This window comes from Cynocephalus volans, chromosome 4, assembly GCF_027409185.1.
Source record: "Cynocephalus volans isolate mCynVol1 chromosome 4, mCynVol1.pri, whole genome shotgun sequence".
NCBI lineage: Eukaryota > Metazoa > Chordata > Mammalia > Dermoptera > Cynocephalidae > Cynocephalus > Cynocephalus volans.
The window spans coordinates 78,171,853-78,187,398 of record NC_084463.1 but is presented as its reverse complement, the minus strand read 5'-3'; the positions used below and the strand labels follow the sequence as shown (position 1 = coordinate 78,187,398).

The 15,546-nt window shown below is 37.2% G+C and overlaps 1 protein-coding gene across 2 annotated transcripts in view; it reads left to right on the top strand.

Moving 5' to 3' along the window:
* The first annotated feature begins 374 nt into the window (after positions 1-374).
* Positions 375-15,546, top strand: part of CEP57 (centrosomal protein 57) — a 35,094-nt gene continuing 19,922 nt past the window's right edge. For both annotated transcript variants that reach the window (XM_063093504.1, XM_063093503.1), the window contains exons 1-2: positions 375-599; positions 9,948-10,104. In XM_063093504.1, coding sequence (XP_062949574.1) covers positions 555-599; positions 9,948-10,104 — 202 coding nt within the window. In that variant the 5' untranslated portion in view covers positions 375-554. The remainder of the gene's footprint in view (positions 600-9,947; positions 10,105-15,546) is intronic.

Below are 15,546 nucleotides of genomic sequence, written 5' to 3'. Positions count from 1 at the left end.
GTAAGTACTTCGTACGGATAGGCGTCCCCAAGTCTAACGCTGTCTTCAGCGTATAACCCAAGGAAACCGATGAAGTGTTTAAATCTCGCATTCGCTTTTATTCTATTCCAGAAATTCCATTCAGTTGCCGCTGGCGACAACAACCCCTTGCCCACTTTTCCTCCTCGAGTAGGCCCTCCCTTTCGTAGCAGCCCCTCAGAGCCTCCTGGTAGTCCGCGGCGTTACCTGCCACCGGCGGTTTCAGCTACGCGCTACCTTGTGACGTCACCGAGGGAAGAGGCGGATTCTCTCCGACACCAGGAAGACGTCCGCTTTTTTGATTGGCTATTGAAGACGTCCGTTAGGACGTGTTGCCCTTTCCGTGTGCGCTGTGAGCGTGGGCGTCCCGGTGGGGGTGTGTGGCAGGGTCTTCTAGGGGCGGCACCAGCACCTCCGCCCTGTCCATCAGGGGTTCAGCTTTGGGTCGCCCCTGGTGGGCGGCTCTCGAATCTTGAAGAAGAGCACAAGAACCCGGATCTCTCAGAGCTGTGGAGACTTGCTGGGCAGGCAGGAAGATGGCGGCAGCGTCGGTCTCTGCGGCTTCTGTTTCTCAGTTCTCGGTAAGAAGCGGTTGGCGTTCGAAAGGGTTCCAGGTCGTTCCTTGCGCCTTTTCGCATTTCCTCACGCTCCCGGGCGCTCTCGGTCCAGCTTCTTCTGACCTCATTCTGAAAGACGGCGGCGGGCGCTTAGTGCGCCCCGCGCTGCCCAGGTTTCCACTGCTCCTCCGTCGAGGCTGCACCCTCTGGCTTCTAGTGAAACGGGCCTGGCACGTTTCTATTCCCCATCCTTCGTTCACTTTTCGGCCTAGCAGCCCAGGTTGCCGGACACTGCTAGAGCTTGGCTGGGACGACTGAGCCCACTCCGTGGCCTGCGAAAACATACCTTCTTTGGTCACGTGGGTCTAACGGCCCCTCTTGGAAACTCGCCGAGACCAGGTAGGTGCGCCAGTCTAATAGACAGCTGTTAAGTAGTCCGCAGTCTCTTAAGCTCATTCCAGTCGTTGCTTATGCTATTTCTTTTGCCTGCAGTTCCTCTTCTCCCATTCTCTCATTGACTGTGTTGGTTGATTCTCCTAGCCACAGCGCGCGCTTCCCGCGTCCCACCGTGTTACCAGGACTGCAACGTGGAAATGCCGTTTTGAAGAGGTGGCAGGAGGAACTGATGTTAAATATTATTTTTGCCTTTACAAGGGTCGCCAGATAGTTATTGGTATTATTCGACTTGGAGTGTCGAACGCTTAGTGTTTTGGGAACCTCCGCATTGGAAAGTGATTGGAAATGTGACAAAGCTGAAATTGGACCCGTTTTGTGTCCAGTTAGCAAATGCTCAGTGGCTGGCCTAGTGTTCAGCTTTAAAATTTACTCAGTTGAGTAGAATAAAAACCCTGCTCTGAAGGAGAAAAGCACTGAAGAGAAACTACGTGTAATTGGATGATGATTGCACAGTATGGTTTGATAAGTGCCCAATGCTGAAATAATCTAGGGAAGAGTGATTAGCAATCTTACTAGAAGGGAAGATGGATCTAGCTGCTGGTTGAAGGACTGGTAATTGCTTGTCACAAGAATAGGATAGGAAGGGGAAAAAGTCACCGTCGGCATTTTGGGATATGTGCTAAGACGATGGGTACTTTCTAGAATTTTGAGATAATGTAGAATGAGCAGAGGTAATACAGACGTGGAGTTAGGCGAGATGAATTGGAAAAGTAAGTGAAAACATTAAAGAGAGGAATAGTGTGGGAAGACATCAGGAGAATATCATGGTAATTTCATTGAAGCTAAGGGGGAAAGATTTTAGGGAATGCCAAGAGCTGAGTTACCTTGGGGAAGTCACACTTTTCCACAGTTTCAGGTTTCTATGGCTATTAGAATTTGATAATGAGGCCAGAATTATCATGTGGTTTCAGCAGAGTAGGAGTAACATGTTTGTAGAGAGGTCTGGAGAGATTAAGGAAAAATAACGAATGAAGAGTTTGCAGTTTATTCAGGAATTAGGTCAGTAAAAGGTAAGGTAAAAGAGGAACTATTAGAAGTGTCAATATGTGGATGAGATTATACGGAAGATATAATTAAACTTGGGAGATGAGGGCTTTTCAGTGCTCTCAAAACTTAGCTCTTGGACGCTGAACAAAAAATATTCTTACAAGTGTTGAATTGAGCTATGCCATGGCCACCTAGTTAACCTTTAGGCCTTGTGATATAGCCTTGACAGAAATCCCAAAGAATGTTCAATAGGAAAACATTTTTTTATGTGCTAAACTCAGATTTAAATGGATACTAAATATCAAGAGTACACTAAGAATATCTAGGATCATTTACAGATCAAAGTATAACAACTTTCTTAATGCTACATCAAAATGTCTAATTCAGAAGCTACTATCTCAAAACAAAAATGACTAAATTTTGTTGGTTTCTAGGTGCATAAGCAACGACCTTGCTTAAATGACCTATCAGAAATAGGGTTGCCATTTCTAACAGAATTAAAGAAGCATTTAGGTTAACAAACAGCTGATCATAACATAACATAAAAAGACTTTAAAACTACAACACAAACTCAGAAGGCTACTCATTCAGATTTCAGTGTTGTGAACATCAACAACTCATATGTAGTCAACACTGATAAATCCAGCATGGGTCTAGTTATGTATATGGAGGCTCTTTTACCATGCATGGATTTTTTTTTTTCTTTTTTCACATGCATCTGTGGTTCTGAAGAGGTAAGGATTTTTAACAAGTAGATTCACAAATTACATAGTCTGTAGGAAACATCTGCGATGTACATTTCAAATATGAACAACATGGACATAGGCCATATGTTTCAGTTGGTCTTTTTAAGTATTCTTTCACTGCACAGCCCCAAGAAGTGTAGCAACAGCAGGTAACATTTGTTTATTGAGTGATTGCTATGTATCAACTCAATAGTGGAGAGAGCAGAAAAACAACTATGATTGGGCATCGTGAAATTAATAATGAAAGTACAGGCAGCATAGTGTTGAAACAAAAGAATGTCTTTCATGTTAGCCTTTTAATATTTTCCCAGTAACAGTGGTGAACACCCTTATGTCACTTTGGACTTAAGTTAATAAACTAATCTCCTAATTCATCTCTCTAACATTTACCCAGGCCTTTCAACCAGGCTGCACAGTAGTAGGTCCATATTAATTTCCCTTAAGAATTTTTATGAATATATCGTAGTTTTTATAACATTAAATACGTGTAAGATATATTTTTGAGGATAATAAAATGAATACCTTCATGCTTCTTTCTGCATCTTATTCCTGCTTCCCTCCTCGACCTCCCACACCCACTCATTACCATACTTTAAGATTATAAATAGTATATAATACTTACGTAGTACTAAATGGCAGGCATTTTTTGAGGTGCTTTTTATATATTAACTCATTTAAACTTCAGAATAACCTTATGAGGCTGGTGTTAGTATTTCCATTTTCAAATGAGCAAAACAAGGCACAGAGAGGTTAAGTCAGGTTAAGCTAGCTAGTAAATGGCAGAGCGTCATTTATACTTCCATAAAGTATAGTGTCTTGATGAGTTTTGGGGGTTTTGTTGTTCATTTGTTTGCCAGATACTGTAAACAATCCTGTTGTGATCATCATTATATGCTCTGCATGGCAAAACTTCCTCCAGAATGTAGTTTTTTAAGTGTGGTCTAAAGACCTTTGGGGGGGGGGATCTCAGACCCTCAAGGAGTCTACAGGATCCTTCTGTATCCAACCACATGTTTGTGGGAGACTAGATTGTCATCATAAACGTTAGCCAAAACAACATAACAAAGAGTGAATTCAAAGACGGATAGGAGAATCTAGCGTCCTTTTTTCAAGCCAAATATTAAAGAGATTTGCAAAAATGTAAAACAGTGCTATTCTTTTTACTAAATTCTTGTTTGTAAAGGGGTTCAGAGACAAAAAGTTTTGAGAGGAGCAACTCTGGAGCAGTGATTTTTCAAACTGCAGAATGAGGTGTGGGTTACAACTCAGTAGTGGGTTGTGGGACATGTGTAGAGACTCAGGCCATATCATTTTTTAAAGGGAAGAAAGAAAACAGTTCAGCATATATACCTGAGTGAAATTGCTTTATGATAGAGTATGTGCATTTTCAGCTTTTCTTGATAATGCTAAGTTGTTTGCCAAAGTACAGAGTACCAATGTGCATTCCCACCAACAGTCTTCTTTATTCTGTATCCCCTTTAATGGATAATATTGTCCCACTTGTAAATTTTTGCTAAGGGATGGTATATGAAATGGTATCATGTTCTTTTTCTGATTAGTGCTCCCCTGATCATTGATGGGGTGCTTAATTTTTTTTCATACCTTTACTAGTCTTTTGTGTGTTTTGTTTCTTCTGTGAAATGCCTGTTTGTGTCTTTTGCCTGTTTTTCAGTTGAGTTGTCTTTTTCTATTTGTATGCACAATTTTATTTATTCTGAATGTTAATCCTTAGTCTGTTAGGCCTATTACAGATATATACCTCAGCTTGTCTTTGATATCTTTTGGTTAATAGGAATTCTTAATTTTAATATAGCAACATTTGTTAGTCTTTCCTTTTTATGATTAGTGATTTTTAAGTAATTCTTCATTTGCTTCAAGGCCTTGATTATATTCTTCTATATTTTTCTCTACAAATTTTAAAGTTGGAGCCTTTTAAATCCTTAACTTACTTGAAATTAATTTGTATGCTGTGAGGTAGGGATTCAATTTGATGTTTTTACTAACATTATACAACTGTCCCAGCACTCCTTGAAAACTCATCCTTTCTCCAAGAGTTTGCAATTCTAGTTCTATCAATATATTGATTTCTGTATGTCTACTGGTGTGTAACTGAGTTCTTTGTTTCATTGTTGTATTTGTCTCTCTGTACTTAGATTCTGTGTTAGTGATTCTCCTCTTTAGTGGTTGGGTGAGAATGACAGTTATCTTCCTTGTTCCTCAAGAGAGCTGTTAGCTATTCTTGGTTCCTTGCTTTTCTTAAATAGAAATTCTAGAATCTGCTATTGGAATTTCAACTGAAATTTCACTGAATTTCTAGTTTAATTTAGGAATAACTGATATTTAGGATATTGAACCTTCTATCAGTGAACATTATGTTACTCAATTTATTTAGAACTCTAACTTTTTTCTGTAGTTTTATAATTTCAGGTCTTGTATATTGTGCATTAAATTTATTTCTACTTAATTTTTATTGTGTGATGTTTTCATAAATTGCATTATCTACTGTGTAGAATTATTGATTCTTGCGTATAGATTTTACCCTGCAACCTTGCCCAAACTCCAGTTAATTCTAATAATTGAGGATTATTTGGTGTTTTCTATTTACAGTTATGTTTAAATTTGTTTATGAGGAAATAATGGCCTATAATTTTTCTTTATTATATGTTTACTGGTTTTGTGATCAAGGTTGCCTCATAAAATAAATGGGTTCTCTTTTCTGTTTTCTTACAGTGTTTGTGTAAAGGTTGAATTATCTGTTGCTTGAAAGTTTCATGAAACTCGAAATGATTCTGTAAAACTAGTGCATTGATTGTGCAGAACTGCTCAGAGCTCTAAGAAAAGTTCCTCCACCATTGGACCTTGACTTAGTTCTCTAATTTTATTTCCTTCAATCCGATTTGTACACAGACCCTTTTTCAGCTAAACTAATGTATTGATTAACCTGGAAACATTTGCTTTACATAACCGCTTTTAGTTTACTAATCAGAATACAGATCAATCTACCAGACCCGGTATCAATTTCAGCACTAGCAGAAACCTTTCTTTACCACACTAATCTGAAGCAATGTTCTATTGAATGCATCTGAATTTAATTTGCACTTAGTCTCTGTTACATCCAATTTAGTAGTTTCTACTATTTGTATTTAAATTTTTATCTACCTAATCTCTTCCAGCCATATTTGAATTGTAAGTGTCCTAATTAGGATATTTGCCCTAACAATTAAAGCCACCAGGAACAATAGTGGTCAAGTTAAACATTTGCCATTAATCCTGAAAGTTTCTCCTAGAAACATATCAATTTAGTTAGAAAAGTATTTATTGAATAGGGCTGTGAAAAGAATCCTGGATTGGGAGTTAGAAGATTTGGGCTACTTTCTACACAGCCCTCCTGTGGCATTTGTGGTATTTGTTGCTATTTGATATAAAGGAAACCAGAAGCTAATAATTGTCTCTCAAAGAATTGTAGTAACTGTTGAAAAGGCTCATCTTTTATAAATAACGTGCAGTTTTTCTGTTTTGCATAGGAATTGCATAATTAATTTATTTAACAGATTTATTAAACAGATATATGAGTATCTTTATTGAAACTTAAACTGTAGTGGGAATGACTACATTTTTCCAGCAATTCTGCACCAACTGCGTGTCTTACAATTAATTCAATTGTGGCGGTACCCGGATGTGGCTCAGACACCCCCCCCACACACACACACACACATTAAAAGGGACTCAGTCTCACAAGACTGCCCCTTCAGGCACCTGCATTTCTAACCCAGTTTACTACAAGTTAAGGGGTTCCCACAACCCTCTGGTTCGTTCAATAATTTGCTAGAGTGACTCACAGTACTCAAAACACTACATTTAAACAGTTACAGTTTTATTTTAAGACACAGTTCAGGAACAGCCAGATGGAAGAGACATGTAGGGCACAGTGTGAAGGGGCTTCCATACCTGGTCGGGTCTTGGGTCTTTCTCAGCCCATCAGTGTGTTCACCAATCCAGAATCTCCTCAAACCTCATTATTCAAGAGTTTTTACCAAAGTTTCATTATATAGGCATAATTGATTAAATTATTGCCCGTTGGTGATTGGACTCAATCTCAGCCCCTCCTCTTTCCTGAGGTCAGAGTGTAGGGCTGACATTTGTAACTCTTTAATCAAGTGGTTGGTTTTTCTGGCGACCAGCCTGTAGAAGATATGGTTGCTTCAAACCTGAAGCTGTCTAGGGGTCCCACCTTGAGTGCCCCCATTAGCATAACAAAGACATCCCTATCATTTAAGAAATTCTAAGAGTTTTTGAATCTCTGTGTCTTGAACCAGAGACAAAAGATCAAATATATTTTTAATTACGCCATAAAGCATACCGATATTAAAAATACGTAGTGTTAAGTGTTTCCATAAAAAAGGTAAGGAGATAGAGTGACAGAAGGGTGCTATTTTAGTTAGGGTGGTCAAGCCTCCCTGATAGACTTTTAAGCCGACACCTGAATGAAGTGAGGAAGGGAGCTTTCCAGGCATAGTAAACATAGCAAATGAAAATGGAGTGTGTTGTTCATGCTAGAAATTTGAAAGGTGGTCGGTATGACTGGAAATTGAGGGCAGGGGTGATATGGAAAGAGAATGTAGGGAATGAGGTCAGGGTGAGCCTAGGGTCAGATTCTGTGGGGCATTATAAGCCATGGTAAGAATTTTGGATTTTATTCTGTGATGGAAAGTCATTGGAGGATTTTGATTAAATATTACTTGAATTGATTTACTTTTTTAAAGGATCAGTGGCTATTGAACAATGTGAGGAACCAACTAAGAAAATGTGTACAAGAGTGGTTAAGAGGCTGTTACGGTAGTCTAGACATGACAATGGCATTATCCAGGGTAGTAGTAGTGGAACTGATGAGAAGTTGGAGAGTTTCTGGATATATTTTGAAGATAGAGCTCCCAAAAGATTTACTGAAAGATTGGATGTGGGATGTATGAAAAATGACTTTATCCAAGGGTTTTGGCTTGAGCAGCTGGGTAAATGGTGGTACCATTTATTTTGGTGTGCTAGGAGAGAAGCAGGTTTGGGGACAAGAATTTGGTTATAGACGTGTTAAATTTGAGGTGCCCATTAGACATTCACTGGAGTTAATGAGTAGGCAGGTCGATATGAGTATAGAGTTTAAGAGGGAGTGCTCCGAATTCCACAATTATACTTGAAAGTTGTCAACCAGTACAGGCTTTTTAAAGCCCTGAAAGTGGATGAGATCATCAAGGGAATCTTTGTAGATAGAAAAGAGAAGAAGCTCAAGTTGACTAAGCCTTGGGAAGCTCTAGCATTTAGGAAGAGGATGAAGAGAGAGCCAAGGAGATTCTCAGGGAGAAGCCTGGGAAATAAGAGAACCAGGGAGTATGGTGTTCCATCCACTAAAGAAAGTGTTGAGATGAAGTGATTACTTGCTTCTGGGAGGTCACTGAATTCAGCAGTGTAGAAATCATTGGTGAGCTTGAAGAGCTGTTTCTTTGGAGTGGGTGTGAGGTGTTTAAGAGGTAGCAGCAATTACAATTTTTTTTAAATTATAAATGCTAAGAAATGAGGTTGGAGCTAGAGCGGAGTTCTGAAGTTTAGGAAAGTTTTTTGTCTTTGTCTTTAATGGCAATGTGAAAGATCTAGATGGCACCAAGAGAGAAGTTAATTATAGGATGCAAGACTTTAAGTTGGTGAAATGGAGACATCCATTACACAATCTGATTGCTTGCTTGTTTCAGGAGAGGGAAGGCAGAGTGTGTTGTATGAGAACAGATGTGGGTAAGTTGGTGGGTTTTGAATGTTAAATGATAGGATTCTGGTAGGTTGTAGATAACCAGAGAACACCTAAGGGTCTCTGAAGAATCATATTTAAAATCAAGCTATGTGGTAATTCATGATGCTTTGCAAGAACTTTGACCATCTTATGTATTTTTAGAACTGAAAACTCATCCTGTTGTCTGTCCAGTTACCTCCAAAGCTTGATGTCAGTTTGCCATTAAGTTTGAAAAATGATAGATATTAGTCCTTTGTTGCATATGAACCATATAAACACACTTAGTACAGTGGACTTGGTATTTAATTATTTGAGTAATAAATGCCTACCCTTCCTGAGATCTTTGCTCCCTTCCTTTAGTTTTCATAACCATAGTGTGTGTTTTATATTTGCTCCCTTAAATCAACTGAAAATTTGCATGGTTTTTAACATAGAAGTAGAATCTTCAATTTTTTTTTTTTAGAATCTTCAATTTTTAATAAGATACAAATTGTAGGTGTTTGGTTAGCCTTTGTTTATTCCAGCAGGTTATTTACTGTTGTTGTAAATATGTTTGTTATTCATTGTTCCTTTGTACTTTTCTGAACACAGATTATCCTGGTACTTTGTATAGTTTTCTAAAGGTTAGAATTGAAAAACCTAGTTTGTTGTGGACATTTGAAGAAGAGATATGGATGTCTGAAAATTTTGAACAGTTGGCAGTCATATATTCTATTTTAGCCCTCAGCTTCTGCATTACTTCCCTTACACTGGGTAACTCTACCAACAGGAAGTCACCTACAACAAACAGAACTCCACAACTAGCATCCCTTTCGTTGAAAATTATCATGTGGAACATAATCCCAAATTTGACAGAATCTCATTCATAACAGAATGGTGTGTGTCTATGGAAGTAAAGTTTTATATTTGAATGTTTGATAAACCTTAATATTTTCTAATTGTTTCTTCCTTTATTCCTAACTAAATACAGATTGTTTGAGGCAAGACAATGTCTTATTTTCTTTCTGGAGTTTTGTACACTGTAAATGTTCAAGAAGAATTTTATTGATTGGGGGTTGAGTAATTCAGTCATTTGTAGTAGTTTCTAATCTGTAAAAAGACAGTGTTTACTTTCCTGGATGTATATTTCACAGGACATGTTTCTGCATGGCATTTGTATTCAAACTGTGTGAACATTATGTCCTTTTTATAGAATTTCGGATATGCCTACATTTAGACAAATATGAGACATTTTAAAATTTATATTTCTTTAAAATAAATACTAGTTGAGTTCTATTGTGTATAGTTAATGGACTCCTTTTTTCTGTTTTTTTCCATTAGTGGAACATAATAGACAATCCAGTTCTCAGTCATGAATGTTTGTGGTTTAAGTTCTTGAAAGGTAATTTTTATATTTTTATTTTTCAGAACACCTTACCTGAACCATCAAGGTCTAATGGAAGTTTGGCTCGCCATTCTTCATCTCCATATGTAGTATATCCGCCTGATAAGCCTTTCCTTAATAGTGACCTGCGACGTTCCCCAAATAAGCCTACATTTGCTTATCCAGAAAGCAACAGCAGAGGTAATAGAGCCTAACAAAATAGATGGTATTTGTATTTACTCACTGCCTTAAAATTCTTAGTTTTGTCCTCCACTATTTTGAAATTAGAGAAGACTGTACTTCCCCCTTTACTTCCTGTTTCTGGCCTCCTCAAAATACAGTGCTTTTCTTGTGTTCCTTATGCTGATTGAACATCATCATCTACCAGATCACCAGAGTTAAAATACTTCAAGTCATCTGTCATCTCCAACATCAGTCAGGAACCAAGACTTCATTTTAGCTTCAAGATACCCCACAAATCTTATTGCTTCTGTTTCTTTTTATTTTCACTGCTTTGGTTCATGTTCTCATCATCTGTTGCCTAGATGTTCATAATATACTCCTAACTAATCTCCCTCCTCATTGTCTCCTTAGCCTCAGTTTACAACATTCTTGCCATTTGTCATTATCCGTTATCTCTCTCCTCATTGTCTCCTTAGCCTCAGTTTACAACATTCTTGCCATTTGTCATTATCCGTTATCTCTCCCGCTTTAACAAGAAAGTTTCAGCACTTCTCCATGGCTTACATAATAGTCTTAGATTTTTCATAACGTAGACCCAGTCTGCCTTACCAACTTCATCCCTAGCCTTACCTTATACATCCTTTGCTGTGGCTCCTTTGAAATATATTTTCTTGGAAATTGCCATCTGTAGTAGTTTTCTTGCTGCCTTGACAAATTGCCACAAACTTGGCAGCTCTAAATATCCCAATTTTATAATCTCACAGTTTTCTGTAGGTCAGAAATCTTGGTGGGCTCATTTGGGTCCTTTGCTTTAGGGTCTTACAAGGCTAAAATCAGGGTGTTGGCTGGGGCTTTGTTCTTTTCTAGAAGTTCTGGGGAAGATCTGCTTCCACACTCATTCAGATTCTTAGCCAAATTCAGTTCCTTGTAGTTGCAGGACTGAAGTTCCATTGCTCTGCTGACTGTTAGTCATAGCCAGTCTTATTTGTTCCTAGAGATGGTCCTCATTCATTCTTATGCTTTCTTTATGGTTCTGTACAGCCACAGTGGGTCAAGTTTCTCTTATGCTTCACATCTCAGACTTCTGCCCTACATTACTCTAATGATGGCCGTAGAAAATTTTCTGCTCATGTGATTAGTTAAATTGGGCCCACTCAGGTAGTCAGGAATAGTATCACTATCTTAAGGTCTATAAACTTTTTTTTTTTCCCCACCCTCTTAAGGTCTATAACCTTAGTAACACCTCCAAAGTGTATTTTTGCCATGTAACTTAAGGTATTCAGAGGCTCCAGTGATTAGGGCATGGACATTAGCCATTTCATTTATAAGCCTTTCACATGCTGTACCTTCTCTTGTAGAATTGTACCCATTCTTTAAAGCCCAGATTTTATGTTATTTCCTCTGAGAAGTCTTCCTTTTCCTGTAGCTTCTCCAATATATACCTCTTCTTTCCCTCCCTCAGTGTCTTTTCTGAACTCTCTTGTTTCTTTGTTTATAACTCTTAGCATTTACTTTTTTATGGGTGGGAAGGGGATGGTGGTTTGTGTGTCTTTTCGTCCCATTTTTAAAGTAGGTATTGTTGGATTGATACAAAAAACACAGTATAATGATTATCCTGAGGCACTTATTAAACACTGCACACCACCATTCTCCGAAGGCATAAAAGAAGCTTGTTTACTGTCTTCCTTGTTATTTCTTCTCTTGTTTATTTTTACTCTTTATGTCCTTTTTTCCCCTTCTCTTATAGTCCTTAAAACACCTAGTGAGTGGGCCACTCAGGCAGAATTTAGCTTTATTACTGACATTCTGGGCTAAACATTTGTTGACTCTGCTCTGTAAGTAAGTCTACCCATTTAATTTTTTTTTTATTCTTTAGTTATTTGCCTTTCTTGAACTTTTAAGTTTCTTTTCATGGATGTAAAGATCAGGACCGGGTATCATATTGTAATGAAAGGATTAATATCTGATTCTTAAATCTTGTGTTCCTGTTAAAACTCTGTTGCATAGTTATTTTATTTTGTGCTTATTTTTCAATAAGAAATTATTACTGAAACTTAAACGTTTTCTTTATCTTCATTATCAAGAGACAGTATCTTATAAAGAAAGAGGTTTCTTATTATAGTGAACACTGAGTATTGAAATACTTAAAACACACCAGACTACTCATTAAATTTATTTCAGCCAACAGTTTTGAGCCCCCTTTACGGGCTAAGTTTTACATGGTTACTATACTTGGATATTTTTATCTGCTGGTATTTTTCTAAACAGTTGGCCTATAGTTCACAAAAAAGTTTTATCTTGAGATTAATTTTTAAGATACTTACAATGGATTTCCCAGTTGAAACAAAAAAGTTCCCAAACTAATTTACAAATGCCTATTTAGCCTATGATGTAGCTAAAATGTAACACTTCTTTTATGTAGAGAATCATTAACACATATAATTGCTGCAGTATTAGTGATTAAACCCAACTTAAACAAAAGAAAGAAACATAGCAGCATTCCAAATAAAGCAAATACATTTCATCTAATTATTACCTCCCAAAAATGTATAAGGTGGGTATATTTAAAATTTACAAATGACAAAACATGTAAAAGATAGTCTAACATATTCAGTATCAAAACCATCTCTTCTCCCCGCTTTGTCCCCAGATTGTTCAGTGGACCCTCAAATTTGTATTGAATGAGTGATGTCTTATTTTGAATAGACACTTTTTATGATACACTTTTTATTTTATACATAGTAAATGCTTTTTTCTCACTGATACCTTAGGAGAGGAAAGACTTGTTACTTTTCTGTAGTTTAGTTATAATTTAATATGTTTTCATTGCTATATTACAATTTCACTTTAGCTACCTGAAATCACCTTGAAAGTATAATTTGCCTAAGGCCGTGGAAGGAGATGATTAAACTGTTTCTTGTAATTTGCATTCTCATATTCATTTTGAACTTTAACTGTAAAGGGATAAGCAAGAAATTTGAAATTATTATTGTCGCCTTCAAAAATTGTGTTAATGTCTTTAGTGTCCTTTAAAAAAATGGTGCTGAATGACATTCCAAAGACTATTAGTATAACTCATTGCTTATGTTACTTGTTCATTACATTTCAAATGGCAGTAATATGGAGAATGGCTTGGACGTTGAAGTAACGTAAATAGCTATAAAGTAGTTGGAATATTCTCCTAGACCAGTGCTTTTCAACTTTTCGCATATTATAATACGTGTGGAAAATGATATGGTAATGTATGTTACAACACACTGAGATAACTTGGTGGGATTGGTGGCAACTAGTCTAGGGGCTCTTACTGTCCCTAGGGGCTGAGAGGGAAAAAAGTCTCAGTATGTCTGTGACAAATTTGTGGCACACCCTTTGGAAAGCTGAACGTTATTGTAACTAGTGGGAGAAAAGGGGGTTAAATTTTAGCTGTTGTGTTAGGTATCTGTAGCAATTTACTGCCCATCTGTTCCTCTGATTTGGTTCTATTTTCCAAATTAAAAACTTAGTACAAAGAGTGGCATTGTTTTATCTGCAAATCTCTTATTTCTGGCTTTATAGAAGATAGCTGAATTCTCATATCTACTTTCACATTCCATTTGTAGTGATAAGTTGTTTTGATTGAAGTACTCATGTGAAAAAAATGGCTTTACATAGAGGTATAGTTGGAGAGGAGTAGTATTTTAATAGCCTTTACAATTTGTGGATATTCTTCTTTGGTATTATACCAAACTAGACAACTGTTGTTTCTTAAAACTTAGTTGCAGAATATCAGTGAATTTCTCATACTCTGTTTCAGGGTCCTCATGTCCACCCACATGATTGAAGATTAACTAAAAGGACTCACAGGACTCAAAACCAGTTGTAATTATGGCTATGGTTTATTAAAATGAAAGGATACAAAGAAATATCAGCAAGGGGAATCAATGCATCAGGTGGAATCTGGAGAAGTCCAGGTGTGGGCTTCCAAAGTTGTTGTTCTTGGGGATCACACAGAACACACCACTTCTTCTTCCAGCTATGAGCTGCAAAACATGTGTGAAGTGTTTCTCCCCAAGAAAAAGCCCACTTAAGATTCAGAGACGAGGGCTTTCACTGGGGAGTTGGTCATACAGGCACTTTGTTCCTGCGCAACCAACCATGATTGCCAAAATTCCAGCCTCCCAGAAGGAAAACAGATTCACCCATAAATCATATATTCACAAACAATCTAGGCAGACATTGTAACAGGGTTGGGTGCCGTAGGCATACAAAGCAACCTTATCAATTAGTAACATAAAGGACATTCCTTATTATTATTACTATTATTTTTTTTTTTTTTTCTTTAACAAATATTTAGTTAAGCCAAGGGTCAGGTCTGCTGTGTTAACTTTTCCCACATATTATGACATTGAAATCCATTCGTCTGGTTTTTTTTAAATTTTGGTCGGGGGGGGGGGAGGGAGAGGGAAGCTGCCCATGTTTTGAACTTTGAATGGCTATTACCCATGCATAATTTTTATACTGATACACTGACTTATACGAACTTTCCAAATACTGACATATTTCATTATATAATATGAAAAAGATTATATTTTTTAATATCACTGATCTCAATGGAAGAAAAGTCTTTATTCTGGGAAGTTATAAAGCCCACAGCACAAATCCAGTTTTTCAGAGTTCTAATTTTAACTGGAATTTTTATCATTGGCAATAAATACTGTCAGGTCAGTATTTAAAGTGACAGTCTCAACTTCATTTTTAAGAAAATGACTCTCAAGACATCTAAGTCTTAATACCCATAGTCTTTTGAAAGTTCTTTCAAATAAAGTGGTGTTCTGTGAAAGAAATGGTTTTAATTCAGCTCACCATTCAATCATCTGTACAAGTCCTTTTCATCAAGTCCATTGTCCTTTGGTACATATGTTATGCATGTGTACATCTTATTTTGTTACACAATTTTAAAAAGATATGTACTCAGGATTTAGGATTTAATGATTTTTACTTCTTCCTCAGTAACATAGTGCCTTTGTTTTTCCTTGCTGGGAGTGTGTGGCAGTGAAGAGTACAATACCTAAAGTTATAGTTTAGTGCCACTGCCTTGATTTGAGCTAAAATTAGCAGTTTCACCCAGTATTGCTTTTGCATCATCATTGCAAATGTCAACCCAGTGAGAAGAGCAAATTAAGTCTTACTAGTATTATGAAATTAGTGTTGACTTCACAGACCATGGAAAAGGTCTTAAGAAACCTGTCCTTTATGGACCCATACGCCACACTTTAAGAACCACTGAAATAAAGGATATGGGTACATCCAGAGTGATGTTTTGTTCATGTAAATATTTTTATCAGGTATGAGAAGAATGTAGATAGCAGCATCTGTTCTAGAATCTAGACAATAGCTCCTTGAAGGCAGATACTGTCTTAATTATATATTATCTCCTTCACCTTGCAAGTGCCTTATACATCATATGTGATCTATAAATGT